The sequence below is a fragment of the Saimiri boliviensis genome, chromosome 17 (genome assembly GCF_048565385.1).
Source record: "Saimiri boliviensis isolate mSaiBol1 chromosome 17, mSaiBol1.pri, whole genome shotgun sequence".
NCBI classification, from domain to species: domain Eukaryota; kingdom Metazoa; phylum Chordata; class Mammalia; order Primates; family Cebidae; genus Saimiri; species Saimiri boliviensis.
The window spans coordinates 7,468,295-7,495,167 of record NC_133465.1 but is presented as its reverse complement, the minus strand read 5'-3'; the positions used below and the strand labels follow the sequence as shown (position 1 = coordinate 7,495,167).

Here is a 26,873-nt window from a genome sequence, read left to right as displayed (position 1 = left end):
AGTGTCCTCTCAGTCCTCCCTCGTCTCCCCAGAATCCATTCTTTCATGTGTCCCATCAGAGCCCTTCCTGTGTGCACGCTTAGATGCAGTATTATATGTCATTACATAGCTGGCCTGTCCCACTTGGCAATACTTTATGGACATTGATCTAATCTATGCCATTACCTGACAGTGTTGCCTCCTTGAACTTAGCGGCTGTAGAGAATTCCAAAGTAAGGATGTGCCATAGATTATGGAATCATTTTCTGTGGCGGGCAAATGGCTGTTTTGTTTCGTTTTCCTATAGAATGTTTCAAAGTAATTTTTTGCTTGTAAGCTTGTGGTAGGTCAAGACTTCCCGGTTTTCAGTTGCAAAATTTTCTAGGATTGCCCCTTCAAAATGTACATGATTGGCATTAAATTTAAAAAATTGTGAAAATAGTCTGGGCACATTGGTTCACACCTGTAATCTCAGGATTTTGAGAGGCTGATGTGGTGGATCGCCTGAGTTGAGACTAGCCTGGGCAATATGGTGAAACCCTGTCTGTACAACACACACACACACACACACACACACACACACACACACACACACCTGCTGGGTGTGGTGGTACATGCCTGCAGTCCCAGTTGCTTGGGAGGCTGAGATGGAAGGCTAGTTTGAGCCCAGGAAATTGAGGCTGTAGGAAGCTGTGATTGCATCACTACACTGCAGCCTGGGTGGAGAGCGACGTCCTGTCTCAAAAAATAAATGATGGAAGTAATAATACACACACTCTAAAGTTTCATAGGGCTAGAATTTGTACAGAAAACTAAAAGTTTTGTAAAGTATGTAAAACTAGAAGTATAAAGTCTCTAAGACCAGAGGTTTTACAGGGCAATCGGTCAGCTGAACGGCCCCTTTACCTTCTCTTGTCGCCTGGAGAAACTGCTTTTGGTGGTTCTAGCTGTTTCTTCTAGTACTGACATCTGCAGTTCTAAGTAAGACACACAAACTGATATTTCATCTTTTTATTAGTTGTAGACATTAGTCACTATCATGCAAATGAGGTAAAATCATCCAATTTTGTCTACAATTTGTATTTAAATACTACTTTAAAATGTGTATCAGCTGTACTGGTAACAATATTGTTCCTGCTGAGTCAACTACTATAATCTGATTACATTTCCTTTCTTGCACAACTCTTATTTCTTCTGAAATCAAAATGAAAAGTGTTCCATTTAAAAAATTTGTCTCATATTCTTAGAACTTATTGCTGAGTTTTCTTGAACTGTAAAAAGCTTGACAATATCATTTTTCCGGATGTGCAAACCAGTCATATGATCAGTATTTTAGCTGTACTTGGTGTTCTTTTTCCTAGAGCCAGAGACGTGATTCTAAGTTTTTTGGGGTCTGAGGTGTAAACAATTATTCTCTGTAAGAATAATTACAGCCGGGCGCGGTGGCTCAAGCCTGTAATCCCAGCACTTTGGGAGGCCGAGGCGGGTGGATCACGAGGTCAAGAGATCGAGACCATCCTGGTCAACATGGTGAAACCCCGTCTCTACTAAAAATACAAAAAATTAGCTGGGCATGGTGGCATGTGCCTGTAATCCCAGCTACTCAGGAGGCTGAGGCCGGAGAATTGCCTGAACCCAGGAGGCGGAGGTTGCGGTGAGCCGAGATCGCGCCATTGCACTCCAGCGTGGGTAACAAGAGAGAAACTCCATCTCAAACAAAAAAAAAAAAAAAAAAAAAGAATAATTACAATATGGATATAAAATTAAGCATAAAATTACCATTTATTTAAATTAGAAAAAAATCACAAATTTAAAAAGCAGACAGATACCTGAAACATCACAGAATATAGAATATGCTATTATATATATATATATATAAATTGTGTGTGTACATATACATATATATGGACACACACACACACACACACACACACATTTTTTGAGACAAGGTCTTGCTCTGTCACCCTGGCTGGAGCTCAGTGCCACGATCATGGCTCTCTGCAGCCTCAAACACCTGGGCTGAAGGGATCCTCCCACTTCAGCCTCCCAAGTAGCTGGGACTATAGGTGCATACTACCACGCCTGGCTAATTTTTAAATTTTTAATAAAGACAGGGTCCCACTAAACTGAATTTGAGATCAGAAGGCCTTCTGAAGACCAGTTTGAACCTCCTGGTCTCAAACTCTTGTGCTGCTCAAGTGATCCACCTGCCTCAGCCTCCCAAAGCTCTGAGTTTCCATGTGGTGTTATAGGTCGTTAGGCGTGAGCCAGCAGGAGAGGCTTTCCTAGCCACTAGGAATGTCAGGTGATGGTTCAGCAATGATCACATTGCCTCTCTAAAGTGATAAATTGGCAACTGGTGGTGTCAGGGAGAGGCCATTTACCGAGGGTCAACACCTGTTGCGCTAAAGTGTCGATTGGATACAGATTCCAGGGAGAAGCCACTTCCCGGGCATACACATTAAGAGACAAAATGGACCAGGTGCAGTGGCTCACGCCTGTAATCCCAGCACTTTGGGAGGCCAAGGTTGGTGGATCATGAAGTCCGGAGTTTGAGACCAGCCTGGCCAGTGTGGTAAAACTCCATCTCTACTAGAAACACAAAAAATTAGCCAGGCGTGGTGGCGCCTGCCTGTAGTTCCAGCTCCTCGGGAGGCTGAGGCAGAAGAATCGCTTGAACCTGGGAGGCAGAAGTTGCAGTGAGCTGAGATTGCGCCACTGCACTCCAGCCTGGGCGACAAAATGAGGCTCTGTCTCAAAAAAAAAAAAAAAAAAAAAAAAAAAGCCAAAATGGCTTAGTATGACCTTCTGGGGCACTCCACTGGGAAGAGGAAGAAAGCCTCAGATGAGTGTGAGTACAACTTCCTAAACCAACTGGGCGTGCTCACCTCCCCAGGGTAAGGTGGGCACATGGGGGCAGCCACCCTAAGGGACAATCAGGGGAAAGGAGCCAGCCTAGAAAGTCCCTGGATCAACGTTAAATGTCGAGCTTGTTCTTCAAGTAGCCGGCTTGGGTCTCTTCCAAATGTACTTTCCTTTCCTGTTGTAAAGCCTTTTAAAATAAGCTTCCACTCCTGCTCTGAAATTTGCCTTGGTCTCTTTTTCTGCCTTATGCCCCTCAGTCAAATTCTTCCTTCTGAAGAGGCAAGCACTGAGGTTGCTGCAGACCCGTGAGGATTCACCGCTGGTAACGTGGACGCCTGCCGCAGGTGACAGTGTGAGCCACTGCGCTGGTCCTATAATATTTTAATAATCTTTCAACATTCCTCAAAAACCGATCCCGCCCCCATTTTTTGCTGCATACTGTTTGCCTCTGCATATTACAAACTCATTTTCTCTTTCTTTTCTTTCTTTCTTTTTTTTTTTTTTGAGACAGAGTCTCGCCCTGTTGCCCAGGTTGGAGCACGGTGGTGCAATCTCCGCTTACTGCAGCCTTCGCCCCCCGAGTTCCAGTGATTGTCCTCACTCAGCCTCCTGAGTGGCTGGTATTACAGGCACCTGCCTTCACACCTGGCCAGTTTTGGATTTTTAGTAGAGATGGTGTTTCACCATGTTAGCCAGGCTGGTCTTGAACTCTGGATCTCCAGTGATCCACCTGCCTAAGCCTCCCATAGTGCTGGGATTACAGGTGTGAGCCACTGTGCCTGGCCTTCTCATTTTCTAATTGAGATTTTTTTTTTTTTTCTTTTTTGAGACGGAGTTTCACTCGTTACCCAGGCTGGAGTGCAATGGCGCGATCTCTGCTCACCGCAACCTCCGCCTCCTGGGTTCAGGCAATTCTCCTGCCTCAGCCTCCTGAGTAGCTGGGATTACAGGCATGTGCCACCATGCCCAGCTAATTTTTTGTATTTTTAGTAGAGACGGGGTTTCACCATGTTGACCAGGATGGTCTCGATCTCTCGACCTCGTGATCCACCCGCCTCAGCCTCCCAAAGTGCTAGGATTACAGGCTTGAGCCACCGCGCCCGGCTTTTTTTTTTTTTTTTTTTTTTTTTTTTTTTAACTGTTGAGTTTTGGTAAGTCATTGCATATTCTAGGCACTAACCCTTTGTTGGACATGTGGTTTGCAAATATTTTCTACAAGTCTGTAGCTTGTCATTTTATCGTCTTAACAAAAACCCATTTCCAAAAAGACTAATAGGATAAATAATATCTTGGCAAGTCCAATTAAGGAACTGAGAAAAGTGACATGACCACAGGAAATAGGAAGGTTAAATGACACTTTTCCTGTTTTTATTTGGCTGGATTCCCAAAGCTGAGAATGATTGTCGATAAGGGTCTATTTAAAACAGGCCTGTAATCCCAGCACTCTGGGAGGCCGAGGTGGGTGGATCACCTGAGGTCAGGAGTTTGAAACCAGCCTGACCAACATGGAGAAACCTCCATCTCTACTAAAAATACAAAATTAGCTGGGCCTGATGGTGCATGCCTGTAATCCCAGCTACTTTGAGAGGCAGCAGCAGGAGAATCGCTTGAACCTGAGAGGCGAAGGTTGTGGTGAGGTGACATCACCCCATTGCACTCCAGCCTGGGCAACAAGAGCAAAACTCCATCTCAAAGAAAAAAAGAAAAAAAAAAAAAGGCCAGTGTTGGATGCTTGCTGGGAAGTGCACCTTGACTGTCACACCAGCACAGATGGCTGGCCCCATTTCCTTGCATTCTTCTCTCCCCTACCCAAGCCCTTGAGGAGAACTGAGAAGAGGAGGAAAAGAAAGAGAAAGGAGGAACAGAACAGCCCATGCCTCCAGTCCTGGCTTCTCTCGTGCAGTTTCCGAGAGGATTCTTATGAAAGTGAGTCATTAAAAGGGTTCTTTGGAGAACTGGAGAGGAGAATGGGGAAGCAAGAAGAGGAAAGGAAGTTCAGTGCCTGTGAGATAGAAGCTCACTAGGAGAGGAGGGTTCTTGTACAAGGAATCCAGGAAGTGCTTGAAGGCAGGTCTTGTGTTGGTGGTGGTGTAACTTTAGCTCGATCCCACCGGGGAGCATCAGAATCAGTGTAGGTCACATCTCAGAATTGCCCCCATTAGGAACAGGGGAGCTGGAGGTCTCACACCTCAAAACCCAACAGTCGGGGGTTAACATCCATTCCAAGACTTCCTGCCTTCTGGGTGCTCCAAAGCTTGAGGGCAGTCCTCTGACACAGAGACGCTGGTGCTGCTGATTGTTAAGAATTCGGCTGGAGACCGGGCGCGGTGGCTCACGCCTGTAATCCCAGCACTTTGGGAGGCCAAGGTGGGCTGATCACAAGGTCAGGAGACGGAGACCACCCTGGCTAACATGGTGAAACTCATCTCTACTAAAAATAGACACACACACACACACACACACACACACACACACACACACACACACAATTAGCCAGGCGTGGTGGCGCATGCCTGCAGTCCCAGCTACTCAGGTGACTGAGGCAGAAGAATTGCTTGAACCTGGGAGGTGGAGGTTGAAGTGAGCCAAGATCGTGCCACTGCACTCCAGCCTGGGTGACAGAGTGAGACTCTGACTCAAAAAAAAAAAAAAAATCATAAATGCATATTGAATTTTGTCTAATGCCTTCTCTGCATGAGTTGATACAATTATGCAGCTTTTCTTCTTAGATTGTTAATATGGTGGATTACATTAATTGATTTCTGAATATGGAACCCGCCTTTCAGGCCTGTGATAACCCCTACATATTTGTAGTGTTACTCTTTTATGCATTGCTAGGTTCCAATTGCTAATATTTTGTTGAGATTTTTATGTCTATGTTCATGAGAGATATTGTTCTGTAGTTTTCTTTTCTTGTATTACCTTTGCTTTCAGCATCAGAGCAAAGGCTAGCCTAATAAATGAGTTGGGGAGTGGTCCCTCTTTTTCTATTTTCTGGAAGAGATTATATAAAATTGGTGTTGTTTTATCTTTAAATGTGTGGTAGAATTCTCTAGTTAAACCATCTGGGCTGGTGATTTCTTTTTTGGAAGGTTTTAAACTATGAATTCAATTTCTTTCTTTCTTTGAGAAAGTGTCTCTGTCGCCTAGGCTGGAGCTCAGTGGTGCAATGATAGCTCACTGCAGCCTTGACCTCCTGCAGTGGCTGTGCAGCTGGTGGGTGTTCAGATGAGGTCACTGCCCCACCTCAGCCTCCTAAGTAGATGGGGCCACGGATGCACCCCACCACACCAGGCTAATTTTTCTATTTTTTTATAGAGATGAAGTTTCGTCAGGTTGCCCAGGCTGGTCTCAAACTCCTGAGCTCAAGTGATCCTCCGACCTCGGCCTCCCAAAGTGCTGGGATTACAGGCATGCGCCACCATGCCCGGCTAATTCTTTTTGTTTTTGAGACGGAGTCTCACTCTGTCACCAGGCTGGAGTGCAGTGGCTATCTTGGCTCACTGCAACTTCCGCCTCCCAAGTTCAAGCAATTCTTCTGCCTCAGCCTCCCAAGTAGCTGGGACTACAGGCACGTGCTAGCAAGCCTGGCTAATTTTTGTTTATTTAGTAGAGATGGGGTTTCACCATGTTGGCCAGGATGGTCTCCATCTCTTGACCTTGTGATCCACCTGCCTTGGCCTCCCAAAGTGCTGGGATTACAGGCGTGAGGGAGCCACCGTGCCCAGCCTCAATTTCTTCATATTTCTTTTTTTCTTCTTTTGAGACGGAGTTTTGCTCTTGTTACCCAGGCTGGAGTGCAATGGCGCGATCTGGGCTCACCGCAACCTCCGCCTCCTGGGTTCAGGCAATTCTCCTGCCTCAGCCTCCTGAGTAGCTGGGATTACAGGCACGCGCCACCATGCCCAGCTAATTTTTTATATTTTTAGTAGAGATGAGGTTTCACCATGTTGACCAGGATGGTCTCGATCTCTTGACCTCGTGATCCACCCGCCTTGGCCTCCCAAAGTGCTGGGATTACAGGCTTGAGCCACCACGCCCGGCCTAATTTCTTTATATTTCTAAAACGATTCAGTTTATTTAATCTTGGGTAAATTTTGGTAATTAGTGGTTTTTGAGGCATTGTTACAAATTACTGAAATTCTGTGCATATTCATAATGGTCTGGAAACAGATGCTCGGTGCCACAAAGAAAAATGAGCACTGAGACAAAAGGTTCTTTCAGCAACGCAGTTTTTACTTCCTGCACTGCAGGAAGGGTACCCTCGCTAGCCATCTTGCCAGGGGAGTACGACAAACAAAGGAAAGCAGACAAAAATGTATCCCTTGCACATTTGGGGTTGTCCTTACTGCTGTGTCTGGTCTCCCTTGGCTGGAGCCAGACCTCACAATCTAAACTAAACCCCGAATGGCTAGTAACTTAAAACTTTTCTAAACAGGTAAAAGCAATGGCCAGCTGGGACATGCCTGTGAGCACATCCAGCACAGATATCTTGGCTAAAGTACAAGGACATAGAATGTTCTACCTGCCTGTAAGCATGGCATGTCTAACAGAATAGGGCTTAACAAAGAGCTATTAGCATACTTACGATTTATTCTTTAACAAGAAGGGAAACTTTAAAGAGGAAGTTCTTTACTTCCCACAATTATTATCCTTTTAATCTCTTCAGGGTCTGTAGTAAAATCCCCTCTTTTATTCTTAATAATAGTATTGCGTGGTATCTGCTTTTTTTCTTCTTCATCAGTGTTACTAGAGGTTTATCAATTGTATTGATGATTTCAAGTAACCAGATTCTGGTTTCGTTGATTTTCTCTACTGTTTTTCTGTTTTTAGCTTCACTGTTATCTGCTCTTATCTTTGTTATTTTCTTTCTTCTGCTTGTTTCGGGTTTGTTTTGTGTTTCTTTTTTTAATTTTGTAAGGTGGGAGCTTAGGCTATTGACTTATGAGAACTTTCTTCTTTTTAACATAAGCATTTTATATTATAAATTTCTCTCTAAGGGGCTAGGTGTGATGGCTCACGCCTGTAATCCCAGAAATTTGGGAGGCTGAGGTGGGTGGATCACTTGAGGTCAGAAGTTTGAGACCAGCCTGGCCAACATGGTGAAACCTCATCTCTACCCAAAATACAAAAATTAGCCAGGCGTGGTGATGTGTGCCTGTAATCCTAGCTACCCAGGAGGCTGAGGCAGGAGAATTGCTGGAATCTGGGAGGTGGAGGCTGCAGTGAGCAAAGATCGTGTCACTGCCTGGATGACAAAGCGAGACTCTATCTCAAAAAAAAAAAAAATTAGGCAATAGGCCCCTGAGGCTCTGCCATTTTTTTTTCCTATCTTTTTTATCTCTGTTGCTCAGAGACACTCTTAGGGAGCATCCATGGATCGATCTTCAGATTCACTGACTCCTTTATCCTTCCATTCTGTTCTAGGTCTAACCGCTGAGTTTTTTGTTTCAACTATTATACCTTTCAATTTTAACATTTTTATTTTTTAATTTTAAAAAATTCTACTTATTTAATTTTTTTTGAGATAGGGTCTTGCTGTGTTGCCCAGGTGCAGTGGTGTGACCATGGTTCATTGCAGCCTGGACCTCCTGGCCTTGAGTAATCCTCTCACCTTAGCCTTCTCAATAGCTGGGACTACTGGTGCATGCCACCATGCCCAGCTAATTTTTAGGTTTTTTTTTTTTTTTTTTTTTTTTTTTTTGTAGAGAGAGATGTTCACACTGTGTTGCCCAGGCTGGTCTTGAACTCACGGGCTCAAGTGACTCTCCTGCCTTGGGCTCCAGAAGTGCTGGGATTACAGTCATGAGCCACTGCACCTGGCCCGTTTTAACATTTTTATTTGGTTCTTCTTTATAGCCTCTACTTCTTTATTTATTTTTTCTTTTCTTTTTTGAGATGGAGTCTTGCCCTGCCACCCAGGCTGGAGTGCAGTGGCATGATCTTGGCTCATTGCAACCTCCGACTCCCGGGTTCCAGCAGTTCTCCTGCCTCAGCCTCCTGAGTAGCTGAGATTACAGGTGTCCACCACCACACTAATTTTTGTATTTTTAGTAGAGATGGGGTTTCTCCACGTTGACCAGGCTGGTCTCAAACTCCTGACCTCAGGTGATCAGCCCACCTTGGCCTCTCAAAGTGCTGGGATTACTAGCATGAACCACTGCACCTGACCTATAGCCTCTATTCCTTCACCAAGGCTTTCTATTTTTTTTTTTTTTTTTTGGAGACGGAGTTTCGCTCTTGTTACCCAGGCTGGAGTGCAATGGTGCGATCTCGGCTCACCGCAACCTCCGCCTCCTGGGTTCAGGCAATTCTCCTGCCTCAGCCTCCTGAGTAGCTGGGATTACAGGCACGTGCCACCATGCCCAGCTAATTTTTTGTATTTTTAGTAGAGACAGGGTTTCACCATGTTGACCAGGATGGTCTCGATCTCTCAACCTCGTGATCCACCCACCTCGGCCTCCCAAAGTGCTGGGATTACAAGCTTGAGCCACCGCGCCTGGCCGGCTTTCTATTTTTAACATTTGTTTCAAGAGTATTATCAATGGCTCTCTCAAGCATTCTTATAATATCCGATTTAAAGTCTGTCAGATAATTTCAACATCGTTGTCATCTTGAGATTGCCCTTTACCATCAGGTCAAATTTTAGTTGTTATTTATATGTCAAATGATTTTGATTTGGGACATTTTATTTTAGTTTTGAGATGGAGTCTTGCTCTGTCACCCAGGCTGGAGTGCAATGGCATGATCTAGGCTCACTGCAACCTTGACCTACCAAGTAGCTGGGATTACAGGTGCATACCGCCATACCCAGCTAATTTTTTTTTTTTTTCACAAATAACTTTTTATTTGCCACTACTGTAAGTCTGAACTTTAAACAGATTCTTGGACTGGTGGTTCATATCCATCAGCTCGTTCAACTTTAGCACCTGTCTCATCTCCAGCGGCTTTTCCAGAACTACTGCCTTCACCATGAAGCTCCATGAGTTTTCCCAATTCAAACTTGGGCTTCTTCAGCATTTTTACTTTTCTAACGAAGACATCATGGAGAGGATAAATAGATTGGCAAGCCTTTTCTATGTCTTTTCCAATGCTGTCTGGAATCAATTTATTGACCACTTCTTTCAAGTCATTTGTCTGCACCTCTCGGGTCATGATTTCCATCATCTTCTTCCGGATTTGGCGGACCTGTTGGTGCTGAGCATAAGAGGTCTTCCATATCTGATTGTTGCGTTTTTTAGTAAAACCAACACAGAACAGACGAAGCAAGTAACCATCGGTAGTCTTGACATCAACATGAGCTTCAATCATTGTCTGCCATTTTTTGACCATGGAACACATTTTGTCACGGGTAAGATCCATGCCATGGAAGTTAGTCAGGCAGTTTTTGCCCTGAACATCTTCAGTAATGAGCTTGAATTTCCTAAATGCTACTTCATCATTCTGCAAATCAGCAAGACTAACTTCAAATACTCGGCCCTTGAGGCCATCGGATGCAATTTTGGTTCCTTGGGTCCTGGTGACTAGCGTCTTTCCAATATTTCTTATGTTGAACATAGCGGGCGCTTTCACATCATACCAATCTTTCTTAGAAAATGGATCAACCGGCCGGGCGCGGTGGCTCAAGCTTGTAATCCCAGCACTTTGGGTGGCCGAGGCGGGTGGATCACGAGGTCGAGAGATCGAGACCATCCTGGTCAACATGGTGAAACCCCGTCTCTACTAAAAAAATACTAAAAATTAGCTGGGTATGGTGGCGTGTGCCTGTAATCCCAGCTACTCAGGAGGCTGAGGCAGGAGAATTGCCTGAACCCAGGAGGCGGAGGTTGTGGTGAGCCGAGATCGCGCCATTGCACTCCAGCCTGGGCAACAAGAGCGAAACTCCGTCTCAAAAAAAAAAAGAAAATGGATCAACCACTTTCTTCTTGGCTCCCTTTTTGCCGCCTTTCGTAAGGCGCTTGTTCTTGCCAACCACCATGGTGCTGCTCAGAGAGCCAAAAGCAATTTTTGTGTTTTTAATAGAGACGTGGTTTCATCATGTTGGCCAGGCTGGTCTCGAACTCCTGACCTCAGGTGATCCACCCACCTTGGCCTCCCAAGTGCTGAGATTACAGGCATGAGCCACTGGACCCAACCTATTCTGGACATTTTAAATGTTAAGTTATGAGATTTGAGGTCTTGTTTAAATTCTATAGAGAATGTTGATATTTTGGTTTAGCAGGCAATTGACTGGTTAGGTCGAGGCTGTCTGTTCCAACACACCTCTGTAGGCTGCGGTTCCAATGTCAGTTCAGTTCTAAGGCCTTTTGATATGTTATGTTCTCTTCCTGTTTTTTAGACCCCTTTAGGTCCGTCATGGCTGTGTGCCACTCAGTGGTTAGTGTGGAAAGTAAGCGGTAGTTTATTCGTTAGTTTGGATCTCAGAGTCTTTAGGATGCTAATTAGGATAAGATCCTTACAAAACGGGCTCAGTAGTTAGCCCTGGAGCTCATCTACAACTTTCCCAAGCACACATATCGTCATGGTCTCCCTGGTACCCTCTGGTTTCCTGCAGCTCCTCTTTTTGGGTCTACTGTGAGAAACCCGAAGGTCTAAATGGAGGGAGGGCACAGAGAGGGGAAACAAACCAACCATTAACAACACAATGGTATTCACAATGTATTAGACCTTAGGCCAAAACTCTAAGGAAAGTTCCTCTCCCTTAGAGTGTTGGCCTCTGATGGCCCCAATTATGCCACTACTGCCATTGCTGCCATGAGATTGACCACGGACATGGACACAAGAGAAGAAAGCGTGGGTAGGGGGGGAAGCCCACAGGAGATTTCTGTATATCCTGTAAGTGTTAGGAGTTTCTATTTCTAGGCCTCCAGCCAGACCTAGAGAGCATTTCCTGGAGCCCCCCTCTATCCACGCCACAGTGTTCATTTCTAGAATTTTGGCCATGCTGAACTCAGGTTGGGGAACAGTAGGAGAAACGATGGTAAACTCACTGCCAATTCAGTGGTGCTTCAAATTCTGGCGTTTTTCTACAACAAACATGTTACGATTCATTTTTCCGGGTTTTCAAAAAGCTGATGCATATGTTCTACCCACCTTTTAGAGTTGTATTCAGTGAGAGAGAAAGGGTGGAATGTGTTTATATCATTTTACCTGGAACTGGAAACCCTCAGTAAATGTTTAAAAGCTCAGAATAATACATTTTCTATGATCAAAATGGAATGAAATATTAAATATGTTAAAATCAATAACAAAAAAAGTAGGAAAAAATCTCAAATATTTTGAAATTAAACAATACACCTCTAAATCACCTATGGACCAAAAAAGAAATCACAAGATAAATTAGAAAATATTTTTAACTGAATGAAAATGAGGGCTGGGCACTGTGGCTCTCGCCTATAATCCCAGCACTTTGGGAGGCTGAGGCAGGCGGATCACGAGGTCAGGAGATCGAGACCATCCCAGCCAACATGGTGGAACCCAAACAGTGCTTAGATGAAATTTTACAACATTCAGTGCTTATACTAGAAAAGAAAAAGGGCCAAAAATTAAAGAATCTAAGCTTTTACCTTAAGAGACCAGAAAAAGATGTTTATATCTAAAATATGAAAATGAAGAAAATAAGAGCAGAAATCAATGAAATAAAAAACAAACAAAAATAAGGAAAATTACTGATACCAGAAATGGTTTTTAAAAAGATCAATAAAATTGATAAAAGTTAGATTGATTGAAAAAAAGCATGAAGACACAAATTGTCAGTGCTGGCCAGGTACAGTGGCTCATGCCTGTAAGCTCAGCACTTTGGGAGGCTGAGGCGGGCAGATTACTTAAAGTCAGGAGTTTGAGACCAGCCTGGCCAACATGTGAAATCCCATTTCTACTAAAAATACAAAAATTAGCTGGGCATGGTGGCGCACTCTTATAATCCTAGTTACTTGGAAGGCTGAGACATAAGAATTACTTGAACCTGGTAGGCAGAGGCTGCAGTGAGCTGAGATCGTGCCACTGCACTCCAGCCTGGGCAACAGAGTTATACTCTGTCTCAAAAACAAACAAACAACAAAACCCCAAATTGCCCATGTCAAGAATTAAAGAGGCCAGGCTCACACCTGTAATCCCAGCATTTTGGGAGGCAGAGGCGAGTGGATCACTTGAGGTCAGGAGTTTGAGACCAGCCTGGTGACACTCTGTCTCTAGTGAAAAATAAAAAATGAGCTGGGTGTGGTGGCATGTGTCTGTAGTCCCAGCTACTTGGGAGGCTGAGGCAGGAGAATTGCTTGAACCCAGGAGGCGGAGGTTGCAGTGAGCCAAGATTGCACCACTGCACTCCAGCCTGGGAGACAGAGTGAGACTCTGTCTAAAAAAAAAAAAAAAAAAAAAAGAATAATAATTAAAGAATATAAATACAGATCCTACGTACATCAAGAGAATAAAATGAACAACTTTTGCCAATAAATTTGCTCATATAGAATAAAATGGACTAATTACTTGAAAGATACACATTACCAAAACTAAAAAAGCAATAGGAAATCTGAACAGACCTATCTGAATTCAAATAAATTCACAATTTAAAATCTTTCAACAAAGAAAATATCCAGTTTCAGATGACTTCTCTGATGAATTCTATCAAATGTATAGGTAAAAATAATTAATTAAATGGAGAAAAGTATTTTCAATCAGTGGTGCTTGAACATGTATATATATGAAAAAATTGAATTCATAATGATCATAGACACACACAAAAGCTGAAACTGTCAAAATTATAAAAGAAAACACAGGCTGGGCATGATGGCTCACACCTGTAATCCCAGTACCTTGGGAGGCTAAGGTGGGAGGATTGCTTGAGGCCAGGAGTTTGAGAGCAGGCTAGGCAACAATAGTGATATCTGGTTGCTATAAAATAGAATATGTAACTGATGTGGTAGGTGCATGCCTGTAGTCCTAGCTACTTTAGGAGGCTGACGTGGGAGGATCACTCGACCCCAGGAGTTCAAGTCTGCAGTGAGCCTCGTTGTGCCACTGCACTCCTGCCTGGGTGACAAAGCAAGACCTTGTTATCTTGAAAAAAAAATTTTTTTTTAATGGACAAGAGGTTTGAATGGAAACTTCACAAAAGAAGATATCCAAATGACCATACACCTATGAAAAGATGTTCTGTATCATTAGTGATCAGGGAAATGCATATTAAAACCAAAATGAGACACCATTACAGAACTATTAGAATAGATAAAATTTTAAAGTCTGAAAATATCAACTATGGGCATGAATGTGTAATAACTGGAAAGCTCATACATTGTTTTTAGAAAGGTATAATAGAAATATATTGGAAAATAGCTTGGGAGTTTCCGATAAAGTTTAATACACATTTACCATATAATCCAGTAATTCCCCATTGACAGAAATGAGCAAACATGGCTACATAAAGACTTGTACCAGATGTTCATAGTAGCAAAGGCTGATAATGGCCAGAATCGGGAGGCAACACAAATGTCTGTCAACGGGTGTGTGGATAAATAAATTGTGATACATTCATGCAATGGAATATTACTCAGCAATAACAAGAGTGGACTACAATATTTGCAACAACATGGACGAATCTGAAAAACATGATGTGTGAAAGAGCCGGACCCCAAAAATGTACATCGCGTATTATTACATTTATTTGAAACTCTTAAAGAGGAAACCCTAATTTACAACGACGTTATGCAGATCTGTAGTTATCTCGGGACAGGGATCAGGGTGATTGAGAAGTGGCACAATGGAAATTTTAGAGTGGTGGAAATGTTTTTGATCTTGATTATGATGGGGAATTACTGGATTATACGGTAAATATGCGGAGGTTGCAGTGAGCTGAGACCGTGCCATTGCTCCATCCTGGGGGACAGATACATCTGTGCGCTGATTCTCTTGGATTTTTAAAGTAGACAATCATATCGTTTACCCGTAATGAGAGTTTTCTTTCCCTCTTAACCTTCACATGTTTCAGTCACTTGTCTTTCTGTACGGTCTGGTAGAATCTCATGGAGAACGGGTGGCATGAGCATGCTTTCTCTTGTTTCTAGTTTAAAAAAAAAAATCCTGACCAGTATGGCTGCTTCTCGTAGTTCCAGTGGGGAGAGAAGGAGGAAGCAGGAAGCGGGGTGGCTGCAGGGGGACCCCCCGCGGCTGATGCCACCGCCTCTGCTCCTAGTGTGGGAAAGGAGGTGTGAGTCCCAGGTGCGATCTGGCGGCAGCGCCCCTGGGAGAGGGTCGGCCATGGGAAGGCGATGGCAGATTTAGATCAACTCAACATCAACAGCATCATCCAACGGCTGCTGGAAGCCAGAGGGTTCAGGCCTGGGAAGAATGTCCAGCTTCAGGACAATGAAATCAGAGGACTGTGCTTAAAGTCTCGTGAAATCTTTCTCGGTCAGCCTATCCTGCTGGAACTCGAAGCACCACTCAAAATACGTGGTAACATCCATGGGCGATGCTATGATTTGCTGCGACTTTTTAAGTACCGTGGTTTCCCGCCAGCGCCAGAAAGCGACTACGTGTATCTTGGGGACTATGTGGACAGGGGGAATGAGTCGCTGGAGAAGATCTGCTACAAAATCAACTATCCTGAGACATTTTTTTTCTTCTCGGAGGGAACCGTGAATGTGCTAGCATCAACAGAATTTATGGATTGTAGGATGAATATAAAAGAAGATACAACATTAAACTATGGAAAACTTTCACAGACCGTTTTAACTGTCTCCTGGTAGCAGCCATGGTGGATGAGAAGATATTCTGCTGTTATGGAGATTTAGCACTAGATCTTCAATCTATGGAGCAGATTCGGAGAATTATGTGACCGACTGATGTACTAGATCAAGATCTTCTTTGTGATATTTTGTGGCCTGATCCTGATAAAGATGTCTTAGGCTGGGGTGAAAATGACGGAGGAGCGTCCTTCACATTTGGTGCAGAAGTGGTTGCAAAATTTCTCTGTAAACATAATTCGGATCTTACATGTAGATGTAGAGCCCATCAGGTGGTTGAAGATGGATGTGAATTTTTTTGCAAAGAGGCAGTTGGTCACTCTGCTTTCTGCACCCAATGATTGTGGAGAGTTTGACAATGCAGGTGCCATGAAGAGTGTGGACAAAACACTAATGTGTTCTTTTCAGATTTTAAAGCCTGCAGAGAAAAAGAAGCCGAATGCCATGAGACCTGTAGCACCTCCAAGGGGTATGATCACAAAGCAAGCAAAGAAATAGATGTATTTTGGCCGGTGCGGTGGCTTACACCTGTAATCCTAGCACTTTGGGAGGCTGAGATGGGTGGATCACGAGGTCAAGAGACCGAGACCATCCTGGTCAACATGGTGAAACCCCGTCTCTGCTAAAAATACAAAAAAAAAAAATTAGCTGGGCATGGTGTTGTGTGCCTGTAATCCCAGCTACTCAGGAGGCTGAGGCAGGAGAATTGCCTGAACCCAGAAGGCGGAGGTTGCGGTGAGCCAAGATCGCGCCATTGCACTCCAGCCTGGGTAACAAGAGCGAAACTCTGTCTCAAAAAAAAAAAAAAGAAAGAAAGAAAGAAAGAAATAGATGTATTTTGACACTGCCTAGTTGGGACTCGTAACATAGAGTACATGACCTTCATTTTTAAGACTGTAATGTGTACTGGTCAGCTTGCTCAGATAGGTCTGTGTTTGTGGGCACCGTTCCTTCCATTTTTGATTTAGTGAATGGCATTGGCTGGTCAGAACAACAAATGCAGGACTCCTCTCTCCAAAAAGAAAAGCGTCTTGTGTTTTAATTCTCTTTTGCTTTTGCAAACAATTTTAATGATGGTGTTAAAGCTGTACACCCCAGGACAGTTTATCCTGTCCGAGGGTAAGTATACAATTGATCTTGATGTTCAGTTCAGTGTAACCCATAGTCATGTTAGGCGAATGTGGTAACCGCTACACTATGGAAACCTGCTTCATAATCATGTAAATGCTCGTTTTCTTTAGGACATAGAGCCCGAGGTGCTCTGAGTCTGTACATGTTCTTGTCATAAAATGCACACTTGATACAAACCACTGTGAACATTCTTTATTTGAGAATTTTGTTTCAAAGGGATTATTTTTCCCTCTCATTGTCTTGTTATGTACAAACTAGTTTTTATAGCTAACAACATTAGGAGTAACTTTCAACCTTGCCAGCATCGTCAGTATGATGCATATTTAATTAAATCACTCTTTTCCCCTACAGTATACTTAAGACAATGATTAAAGCCATTCTTTTCTTTCTTTCTTTCTCTTTCTTTCTTTCCCTTCCTTCCTTCCTTCTTAAAAAAAGAATTCACAGAAAATGTGGTGGAAGAAGGAAATGATCATTGTCAACTGTGAAAAGAGATCTCAGGGACAGAAGCATTTAGGAGAGAAAAGGAGATGGCTTGCCAAGACCTGGCAAAGGAATCAGACTTTAGGAGGACAGGCTTGCCAAACTAAAATCACAACAGGTATTGAAAGGGAAATTCTGCAAGGTTACCACTGTTAACAAGTTTTATCAGTCTGCTCATGATGGCAAAACCCAGCGCTTTTCTCACGTGATTTTCATACTCACAAAAGGTCATGACATATCCAGGCGTCAGCATTGCAAATGTCAGAGTTAGAGTTGTTTTTCCTAGGGAGTCAGCAATTTATAGAAAATGCTCAATGTTTATTTTGGGGACTGGAAGGAGAACTATTTTTTTTTTTGTATGTGAAACAAGAAATTTATCAGCGAAATTCTGTGTGTTCCACCTTCACAATATATCTAAAATCACAACACTTCTCACAACCTCATTTCTCACCCGGATGTTGCAGCAGCTCCTTAACTAGATTCTCTGTTTCCAGCTTGTTCTTCTTCATCAGATTCCCAACACAAATGCCACACTGTTACAGTTAACATGTAAGTCAGGTTATGCCATTCCTCTGCTCCAACACCTTCAAAGTCTGCATCTCTGACTCAGGGTAAAAACAAATCCTTGATAACAGCCAACAAGGCCCACATTTTCCCCTGTCGGTCATCTACTCTTCTCCTTCCTGACTCACTTCTCTGTAAAATCTCTGGCAGCTCTGTCAAATGGATGATCCACACACACACCAGACCTTCTCCCACCTCAGGGCCTTTGCCCTTGCCCTGCCTCTCCCTGGAGCACTCTTCCTGCCAGAACTCCCTTGGGACTTGCTTCCTTACCTCCTTCAAACTTTGTACAGATATCACCTTCCCAGTGAGGCCTTTCTTGACATTTTGGTATGGTTTGGATCTGTGTCCCCACCCAAATCTCGTGTTGAATTGTAATCCTCAATGTTGGAGGCGGGGCCTGGTAGGAGGTGACTGGATTATGGTGTGGATTTCTCATGCTTGGCTTAGCACCATCTCCTTGGTGCCGTTCTCATGAGAGGGAGTTCTTGTGAGATCTCGTCATTTAAAATCTGATGCCCTCTCTTTCTCTTGCTCCTGTTCTTAACACGTGAGGTGTCTGCTCCCCCTTCACCTTTCACCATGATTGTAAGTTTCCTGAGGCCTCCCCAGAAGGTGAGCAGAGGCCGGCACCATGCTTCCTGAACATCCTGCAGAACTATGAGGCAGTTAAACCCCTTTTCTTGATAAACTACAAAGTCTCAGGTATTTATTTACAGCACTGTGAGAATGGACTAATATATGCCCTATACTTGGGGGACATTAAAAATCAACCCTATCTCATATCCCTGCTCTTTTTCCCCAAAGCACTATTGCCATGTGAGTGCTTTAGGGACAAAGAGCAGGGATATGATATATATTGCCATAATATATATATATTAGGAGATGGAGTCTCGCTCTGTCACCAGGCTAGAGTGCAGTGGGGTGATCTTGGCTCACTGCAACCTCTGCCTCCCGAGTTCAAGCGATTCTCGTGCCTCAGCCTCCTCAGTATTTGGGACTACAGGCGTGCGCCACCACACCCAGCTAATTTTTGTATTTTTGGTAGAGACGGGGTTTCACCATGTTGGATGGTCTCCATCTCTTGATCTTGTGATCTGCCCTCCTCAGCCACCCAAAGTGCTGGGATTACAGATGTAAGCCACCATGCCTGGCCTGTGACTTATGTATATTTTATTCATTTATTTTGTTTATTGATCACCCACCGGAAGGTAAGCTCTATGAAGCCAGGCCTTTTTTGTCTGTTCACTTTTGAACTCCTGAACTCTGCCTCTTGGGAAGGAGAGTGCTCGGCATGCCATACATGCTCAATAAGTATTTGAATAGATGAATAAATGCATATAAGAGTGAATGGATATAGCTTTATTGCAGCACTATTGACAATAGCAAAGACTTGGAACCAACCCAATGCCCATCAATGATAGACTGGATAAAGAAATTGTGGTACATATATACCATGGAATACTATGCAGCCATAAAAAAGAATGAGTTCATGTCCTCTGCAGGGACATGGATGAAGCTGGAAACCATCATCCTCAGTGAACTAACACAGAAACAGAAAACCAAACACTGCATGTTCTCGTTCATAAGTGGGAGTTGAACATTGAGAACACATAGACTCAGGCAGGGGAACACCACACACCATTGCCTGTCGGGGGGTCAGGGGAAAGGCGAGGGAGAGCATTAGGACAAATTTCTAATGCATGCAGGGCTTAAGACCTAGACGATGGGTTGACAGGTGCAGCAAACCACCGTGGCACATGTAGACCTATGTAACAAACCTGCACGTTCAGCACATTGTATACCGGAACTTAAAGTAAAAAACAAAAAAGAGGAAGAAGCAGCTTCAAACCCACTGAACCAGATTAAAAAAAAAAAGGTGAATGGAAAAATATCATGTTCTTTATTTTTATTTTTATTTTTATTTTTATTTGAGATGGAGTCTCGCTCTGTGGCCAGACTGGAGTGTAGTGGTGTGATCTCAGCTCACTGCAATCTCTGTCTCCCAGGTTCAAGTGATTTCCCTGCCTCAGTCTCCTGAGTAGCTGGGACTACAGGCACACACTACCATGCCTGGCTAATTTTTTGTATTTTAGTAGAGATGGGGTTTCACCATGTTGGCCAGGATTGTCTCGATCTCCTGGCCTTGTGATCCGCCCACCTCGGCCTCCCAAACTGCTGGGATTATAGGTGTGAGCCACTGCGTCTGGCTCATCATGTTTTTTCATGGAAGATTCAACAATGTCAAAATGTTGATTATCCCCAAATTAATATGTGAATACACTGCAAGACTGTGGTAGACACATATGTGAGCTACCCACGTCCCCCTTCTAGGAAGGCTATGGTGTCCCATTGTGGGGAGTGTAACCTGCAGAGAGCTGCTTCCCAAGGTCACGTCCATGTCGAGGTTGACTGCCAGTGACTGAAGGAGGTGGTGCTCTACAGGCCCCTGTGTCAGGCCAATGCTGGACAGTTCCCAGGGGCAGCACTGTTTGAACTCCCAGAGCTCCCTGTTGGTTTGATCAAAGGTCTCCAAAGTGTTGGGTTTCTCCCTCTGTGCAGTGCTGTTTCATCCACTTTTCTTTTCCAAGTGTTAATCCCTAATAAACAGCCTGCACCCCAAATTCAGCTTCAACCTTGGCTTCCGAAAACCTAACCTACAACATACACTAATCAAAATACCAAATAAAAACAAAACCGGAAACAATCTGGTCAGTCACGGTGGCTCCTGTCTGTAATCCCAGCGCTTTGGGAGGCTGAGGCGAGGCAGATCATCTGAGGTCAGAAGTTTGAGACCAGCCTGCCAACATGGTGAAACCTCATCTGTACCAAAAATACAAAAATTAGCCGGGCGTGGTGGCAGGTGCCTGTAATCCCAGCTACTTGGGAGGCTGAGACATGAGAATCGTTTGAACCCAGGAGGTGGAGTTTGCAGTGAGCTGAGAGCGTGCCACTGCACCCCAGCTTGGGTGAAAGCGTGAGACTCTGTCTCAAAAAAAAAAAAAAAAAAAAAAAAAAAGGAAACAACTTAAATTTCTGATTTTGTTAAAAGAGAAGCGCTAAATAAATAAATTATGGTGCCTATGATGAAATGGGTGCAGGTAGATCAAGTACATTTTGTAAACTGATGCGGAGAAATGTTCCTGATAGATTGTTAACTCCTAAAAAAGCACATAGCAGAACACAGTCCCATGTACATAGAAAATATAACCTAAAATGTATTTCTTCTCCTTCTCCATCTTGTAAGATACTCAGGTTCCTTCCTACTGAAAGGGATGTGCACATGGATTCGGGGCAATTCCCTTAGGGGCTCGGCAGGGGTCATGGGATGAAATGGAATCCTGTTCATGAAGACAGCCCATGTGCCGAGAGCCAGACCGGGGTGCCAGACTTTCTCTCTTACAAGCTGTGTGTGATCTCCGGCCCTGTTAGTCCGTCATCCAAAATGCCTCCCCAGATGCGTGCAGGGAATGGTCATGTAAGGTAAGTGTCTGGCATAATGCCATCACAGATTAGATACTCAATACAAGTTTGCTCTTTTCTTTGGCTTCTCCCTTCCTATTCTGACCAAGAAGTTCTATTCTCTGTCACCCACTTCCCTCCTTCCGAGTGGAGTGAGGCGAATGAGGCCAGAGCTGGGCAGCTTAATGACTGGGACCCAGAGGATGCTGATGCTAGGGACTCGGGCCAGGATTGAGCAAGGGCACAGAATGGGCTTCTCTAGGACCAGGGGTGCGATGATGGAGACCAAGAATTCTGGGAAATTTAAAGGCAGGAAGTGAAAGGAAGTGTGGGGTAGAGAAGGAACAGCAGCTTGCACCTCTGACTGACTTTGATCCAGCCCTGCTCCCAGATGGTAAAAATGAGGAAGTTAGAGGCGCTCCAAAAACGAGGAAAGGAAGTGGCATGTCCTGGAGGAGGAGAGCAGAGCTGGCCTCAAACCCAACTCTCCCCACCCACACACGACTGCTGTGTGTTCCAATTCCAGTGCACTCTCATTTACTGGAGGAAATGGGATGTCCCAGATTATAAGGCTCCTGGGATTTCAGACACAAGACCAGCAGGACTCCAGTCACCCCTACCCCAGCTCTCCAGGGCTCAGTGCTTCCAGCTCTGAGTGACGTCCCAGCTCTGGTCCTTGCTGCACAACCAAGGTGGGAATCACAGCCTCCAGACCCCCCACAGGTAATGGTGCTGCAGGGGCTGCTGAGACCCAGGGGGCAGGGAATGTCAGAGGAAGCAGGGAGAGGGGGACTTTGGGTCTTGGGCGGGACTAAATGAAAATAAATACAAGGGGGCAGTGTGGGATTTAATTACTATGCAGAGATTTAAGACTCTATTCCCTTCACAGGATTCTAGATCGAGTTATGGCAGCCACAATCCCCTGTTATAAATTAAGACTCTGGGAGACTGAGGCAGGAGAATTGCTTGAACCCAGGAGGCAGAGGTTGCAGTGAGTCAAGACTGTGCCACTGCACTCCAGCCTGGGCAACAAGAGTGAAACTCCGTCTCAAAAAAATAAAAATAAAAATAAACTAAGACTCAAACTCAGCCTCATGGCTGGCCCATTTCCAGCCTTATTTTCCGCCCCAGCCCAGCCATGCCCTAACCCCAATACTAACCCCAGCTCCTACTTTTTTTTTGAGTCTCACTCTGTCACCCAGGTTGGAGTACAGTGACATGATCTCATCTCACTGCAAACTCTGCTTCCTGGGTTCAAGTGATTCTCCTGCCTCAGCCTCCCAAGCAGCTGGGATTAAAGGCTTGCACCACCACACCCAGCTAATTTTTGTATTTTTAGTAGAGATGGGGTTTCACCATGTTGGCCAGGCTGGTCTCAAACTCCTGACCTGAAGTGATCTGTCTGTGTTGGCCTCCCAACGAGCTGGGATCACAGGAGTGAGCCACTGCACCCGCCCAGCCCCCCACCCAATGCCACCACCAAGCTCCTACTTTAACCCCAGGTTCAACTTGAATCTTAATGCCAGCCCAAAGCCCAAACCTCAACTGTATTCTATTTCCAAATTCAGCCCCAAAGTTAACCCCAGTTTCATCTACGGCTCCAACATGGATACGGACCCCAGTCCTAGCATGAGACACGACCTCAAGTCCTGCCCGATTACTGGCCCACTGGGCAGTCCTGGCAATACATTCAGCTCTCACTTTACCCTCCAGTTTCACTCCCAAACTCAACTCGACCCCACTTCTAACTTGGCTGCAAACCCAGGCCCATTTCCGTCTTAGCCTTAACCCTGGGCTCCTTCTCAACCTGAGCCTCTTCTCCCAACTCAGCTTCAGCCCTGCCCTCGGCTCCAACCTAGCCCCAACCTCCTATGCCCCCTCTCCGCCCCAGCCTGGCCACTGGCCCTGCCTCCGTTTCAGCTGTGACAGCCTCAGAGCCGTGTTGGCCCAAGCATGACAATGAATTATGAAAACTTGCAGCACTTGGAGAGTGAGGAGAAAGTCCAGGGGGTTAGAAATGGTAAGAGGAAAGGGGAGACTCTCCTAAAATGCCCTCTTTATATGTCTAGAAGGATTTCTCCAGTCATTTCTGTCCCTCCACCACATGGGTCCCCATGCTGAGACCCAGGCTCCAGCCTCTGACGGGCTCAGTGTGAAGAGGACGCGAGGTCCCCAGAAAGACTGGAACAGGGAGGATCACAGTGGACCCGGCTTCTCATGCTCTGCGGGGTGGGGACGAGAGCTGTGCATTGGTAGAGGGGAAGATAAGTGGTTGGGTTTGAAGGAAACTCATTTGTGAACCTGACTGTCCAGCAGGTAGGTGAGCCTGAGCCTGTGAAGGGCCTGGCTGCCCCAGCTCTCCCTGTGTCCTCCTACCTCCGCCCCCAGCTCTGACCATGGGACCCCTCATATTGCTATTGTCCCCATCTGTGTGTGTGCACGTGGGTCCCCAGGGGTGGGAGGGGCCCGTGTGATTGAGGACTTGTGCTGGTCCCTGAGATCCAAGGCCTGGGCATCCCCCGCCCTGAAATCCACCTCGTCCGGTCCTCCCCTGGCGTCCCCTGTGCCTAGCCCTCCTCTCTAGACAGCTCCCTGGGCCCTCCCCTCCTCCTGTCTCTGTCGTGTCTGGCCCCTCCTCATCCTGACACCCTCTCGTCTTGCAGAGCTGCCTCCTTCCCAGTCCCTCCTGCAGCATCTCCGCTCTGGGCCCTGGCTCCTCCTGCTGGCCCTGGGCCTCGGCCTCCTGCTGCTGGTCATCATCTGTGTGGTTGGATCCCAAAGTGAGGGTCACAGGGGTGGACAGGGAAGAGAGAAATAATGGGGTGCCACAGCAGGGCAGTGGCGGGGCAGTGGTGAGGCCTACAGGAGGAGCAAGGCGGGGCACAGTGCTGGGCAGCTGTGGAGATGACAGCGGGCCATGGTGATGGCGATGCCACCAATAGCCTTGGCGGTCATCACAGGGCCACTGAAGCACTGATGAGTGATGGGTGGGAACAGTCGGGGGGCACTGATGGAGAGAGTTGATGGACCCATAGTCAGATGGCTGCTGGCTCTGCCACTCATTAGTTGGGTCATGTACTCAAATTACTTCACCTGTCAGAGGCTTAGTTTCATCATCTGCAATACTGGACAATAACAGTGCCGGCCCCACGGGGTTGCCGCGAGGACCCAACGAGGCAATGCTGATGGAAGGCCCTGCTCGGTGCTGGTACAGAGGACCCGATGAATCCCAGCTCTGACTTTCCCATCCACCTGTCTAGATTCCAAATTTCAGAGGGACCTGGTGACTCTGAGAACAGATTTTAGCAACTTCACTTCCAACACTGTGACTGAGATACGGGCACTGGCTTCTCAAGGTGAGCCTGGCTTGAATGGGGCTCTGGGCTGGGGCGGGGCTGGGCCGGGCCAGGGAGGAGGAAGCTGATCCCTAAAGCCGAGTCTCCATGTCCTCCAGGGAGCAGCTTGCAACAAACAGTAGCATCTCTGAAAGCTGAAGTGGAGGGTCACAAGCAGGAACTGCAGACACGTGAGAGACCCTCCGAGTATGGGTGTGGGGGGCTAGGCTCTCAGACACAGGTGGGGGTGGCAGCAGATTCAAATTTCAGAGGGACCTGGTGACTCTGAGAACAGATTTTAGCAACTTCACTTCCAACGCTGTGGCTGAGATACAGGCACTGACTTCCCGGGGCTGAGCCTGGCTTGCATGGGGCTCTGGGCTGGGCCCGGGCCGGGGAGGCGGCAGCTGACCCCTAAGCCGAGTCTCCATGTCCTCCAGGGAGCAGCTTGCAGGAAATGATAGCATCTCTGAAAGCTGAAGTGGAGGGTCACAAGCAGGAACTGCAGACACGTGAGAGACCCTCCGAGTATGGGTGTGGGGGGGCTCAGACACACGTGGGGGTGGCAGCAGACTGCTGGTGCTGAACTGCCCTCCCCTTCAGCCAGCAGCTTGAAAGGGAGCCTGCTTTCTCCGGAGAACAGGCTGGAGAAACAGGAGCAGAGGAATCCAGAGCGGATTTGCTGGTTGCACCTGGGCATGATGTGGGGGATGGTGGGGGGCGGGAAGGAACGTTCCTAGGCCTGGCCCTGCGCAGGGGCCTCTGAGCTCCAGGAACACAGTAAGCAGAAGGCACACCTGGGCCGCTGTCCCCACTGCCCATCTGTGTGTGTCCCAGTTCATTCTGAAATGCTCCTGCGAGTCCAGCAGCTGGTGCAAGACCTGAAAAAACTGGCCTGCCAGGTGGCTAGTCTCAAGAACAACGGTGAGGAAGGTCGGGGGAGGGCCGGACCCTGCTTTTCCGCCCACAGCCCGCTGGGCAGCACCTCAGCCTCTCCACCCCATTTCGCCCCACTCAGCCTCCACCGAGAGGACCTGCTGTCCCATCAACTGGGTGGAGCACCAAGGCAGCTGCTACTGGTTCTCTGGCTCCGGGAAGACCTGGCCCGAGGCTGAGAGGTACTGCCAGCTGGAGAGCGCGCACCTGGTTGTCATTAACTCCAGGGAGGAGCAGGTGAGGCTTCTACTCAGTTCCTAAGACCCGTCACATGGAGGGAAATGGTGCTTAAGCTTGGCAGCACATTGGAATCATCTGGGAGCTTCCAGAATGACTGTCACCTGTGCCACACCCTCAGCTTTAATAGGTCTGAGCAGCGGGAGAAACTCCTCCAACTCCTCAGTTGATTTAATGAAGAGCAAACGTTTAGAATCCCTAGTTCAAGGAATTGGCTGGCATGGGAAGTCACCACTGCCCTTCTGTCACCCCAGAATTTTGTCCAGGCACAGTTGGGCTCTGCATACACCTGGATGGGCCTCAGTGACCCCGAAGGAGTCTGGAAGTGGGTGGATGGATCTGACTATGCGTCCGGCTTTCAGTGAGTACACCCGGGCTTTCCGTGCACTGCCCCCCGGGAATCTGACTGGCGGCTTCTCCTCCCCCGAAGTGAATTTTACTCCATCGACCCTTCCTAGCTTGCTGTTGTCCTCTCCCCTCAGGAACTGGAAGCCAGGCCAGCCAGATGACTGGCAGGGACACGGGCTGGGCGGAGGCGAGGACTGTGCCCACTTCCACCCGGATGGCAGGTGGAATGACGACGTGTGCCAGAGGTCCTACCACTGGGTCTGCGAGGCTGGCCTGACCCAGGCGAGTCAGGATAGTCACTGAGCTGCCTTTTGCTGGACTACCCGGCCATGGAAATGGTGGAGGGAGGAGGATTCTTCCCAGGACCTCTCCACAAGACCGCTTTGGGAGAGGAATAAGCCCTGGAAGATTGGAAGCGCTGCCAACATTTGGCATTTTTTCCTCCTTAATTTTACAAAGATGATAGAGAGTTCCTAAGCTTTTGTTTTTCAACTTTTGAAAGTCAACTTCCTTAAGGCATACTTTTTACATAATAAAAATGCACTCTTTCAAAGAGTAGAGATGACTTTGGCGAATACGCATGCCTAGGTGACCACCACTCCAGTGGCAAAAGAGAGCATTGCCATCACCCTCCCAGTCCGCTCACGCCGCTGTGCGATCTAACCTCTTCCCTGTTCCCAGGCAACAGGTGGTCTGCTTTCTTTCACTATTTATTGTCCTTGCCTCTTCTAGTTTCTAGAACGTCAAGTAAATGAAATCATACAGTATATACTCTCGTGACAACTTACATATT

General features: G+C 46.2%; 1 protein-coding gene and 2 pseudogenes across 4 annotated transcripts; 2 read left to right on the top strand and 1 right to left on the bottom strand.

Annotated features, from left to right (window-relative positions):
* The first annotated feature begins 4,003 nt into the window (after positions 1 to 4,003).
* Positions 4,004 to 26,847, top strand: CLEC10A (C-type lectin domain containing 10A). Of its 4 annotated transcripts, none has more exons than XM_039476552.2 (12): positions 4,004 to 4,770; positions 21,010 to 21,245; positions 21,751 to 21,947; positions 23,145 to 23,244; positions 23,888 to 24,004; positions 24,485 to 24,580; positions 24,679 to 24,750; positions 25,000 to 25,071; positions 25,397 to 25,483; positions 25,578 to 25,732; positions 25,987 to 26,093; positions 26,215 to 26,847. In XM_039476552.2, the coding sequence occupies exons 4-12, from the start codon at positions 23,178 to 23,180 to the stop codon at positions 26,381 to 26,383; spliced, it is 942 nt and encodes a 313-aa protein (XP_039332486.1). In that variant the 5' UTR covers positions 4,004 to 4,770; positions 21,010 to 21,245; positions 21,751 to 21,947; positions 23,145 to 23,177; the 3' UTR covers positions 26,384 to 26,847. The 4 variants fall into 4 exon arrangements, with proteins under 4 accessions (XP_039332486.1, XP_074244213.1, XP_074244211.1 ...); XM_074388112.1 differs by having other exon boundaries at positions 23,116 to 23,244; XM_074388110.1 differs by having other exon boundaries at positions 22,114 to 23,244.
* LOC120366867 (small ribosomal subunit protein eS1 pseudogene) lies at positions 9,717 to 10,566 on the bottom strand (annotated as a pseudogene).
* On the top strand, positions 10,550 to 19,612 carry LOC141581790 (serine/threonine-protein phosphatase PP1-gamma catalytic subunit pseudogene; annotated as a pseudogene).
* Positions 26,848 to 26,873: the final 26 nt, after the last annotated feature.

What these genes read in the sequence shown, in the direction of transcription:
- CLEC10A (XM_039476552.2), top strand. Translation starts at nt 23,178, where the DNA reads ATGACAATGAATTATGAAAACTTGCAGCACTTGGAGAGTGAGGAGAAA. An exon ending in CTGTGTGGTTGGATCCCAAA is followed by an intron (nt 24,005 to 24,484) that starts GTGAGGGTCACA and finishes CCACCTGTCTAG; the next exon opens with ATTCCAAATTTCAGAGGGAC. An exon ending in CAAGCAGGAACTGCAGACAC is followed by an intron (nt 25,072 to 25,396) that starts GTGAGAGACCCT and finishes TGTGTGTCCCAG; the next exon opens with TTCATTCTGAAATGCTCCTG.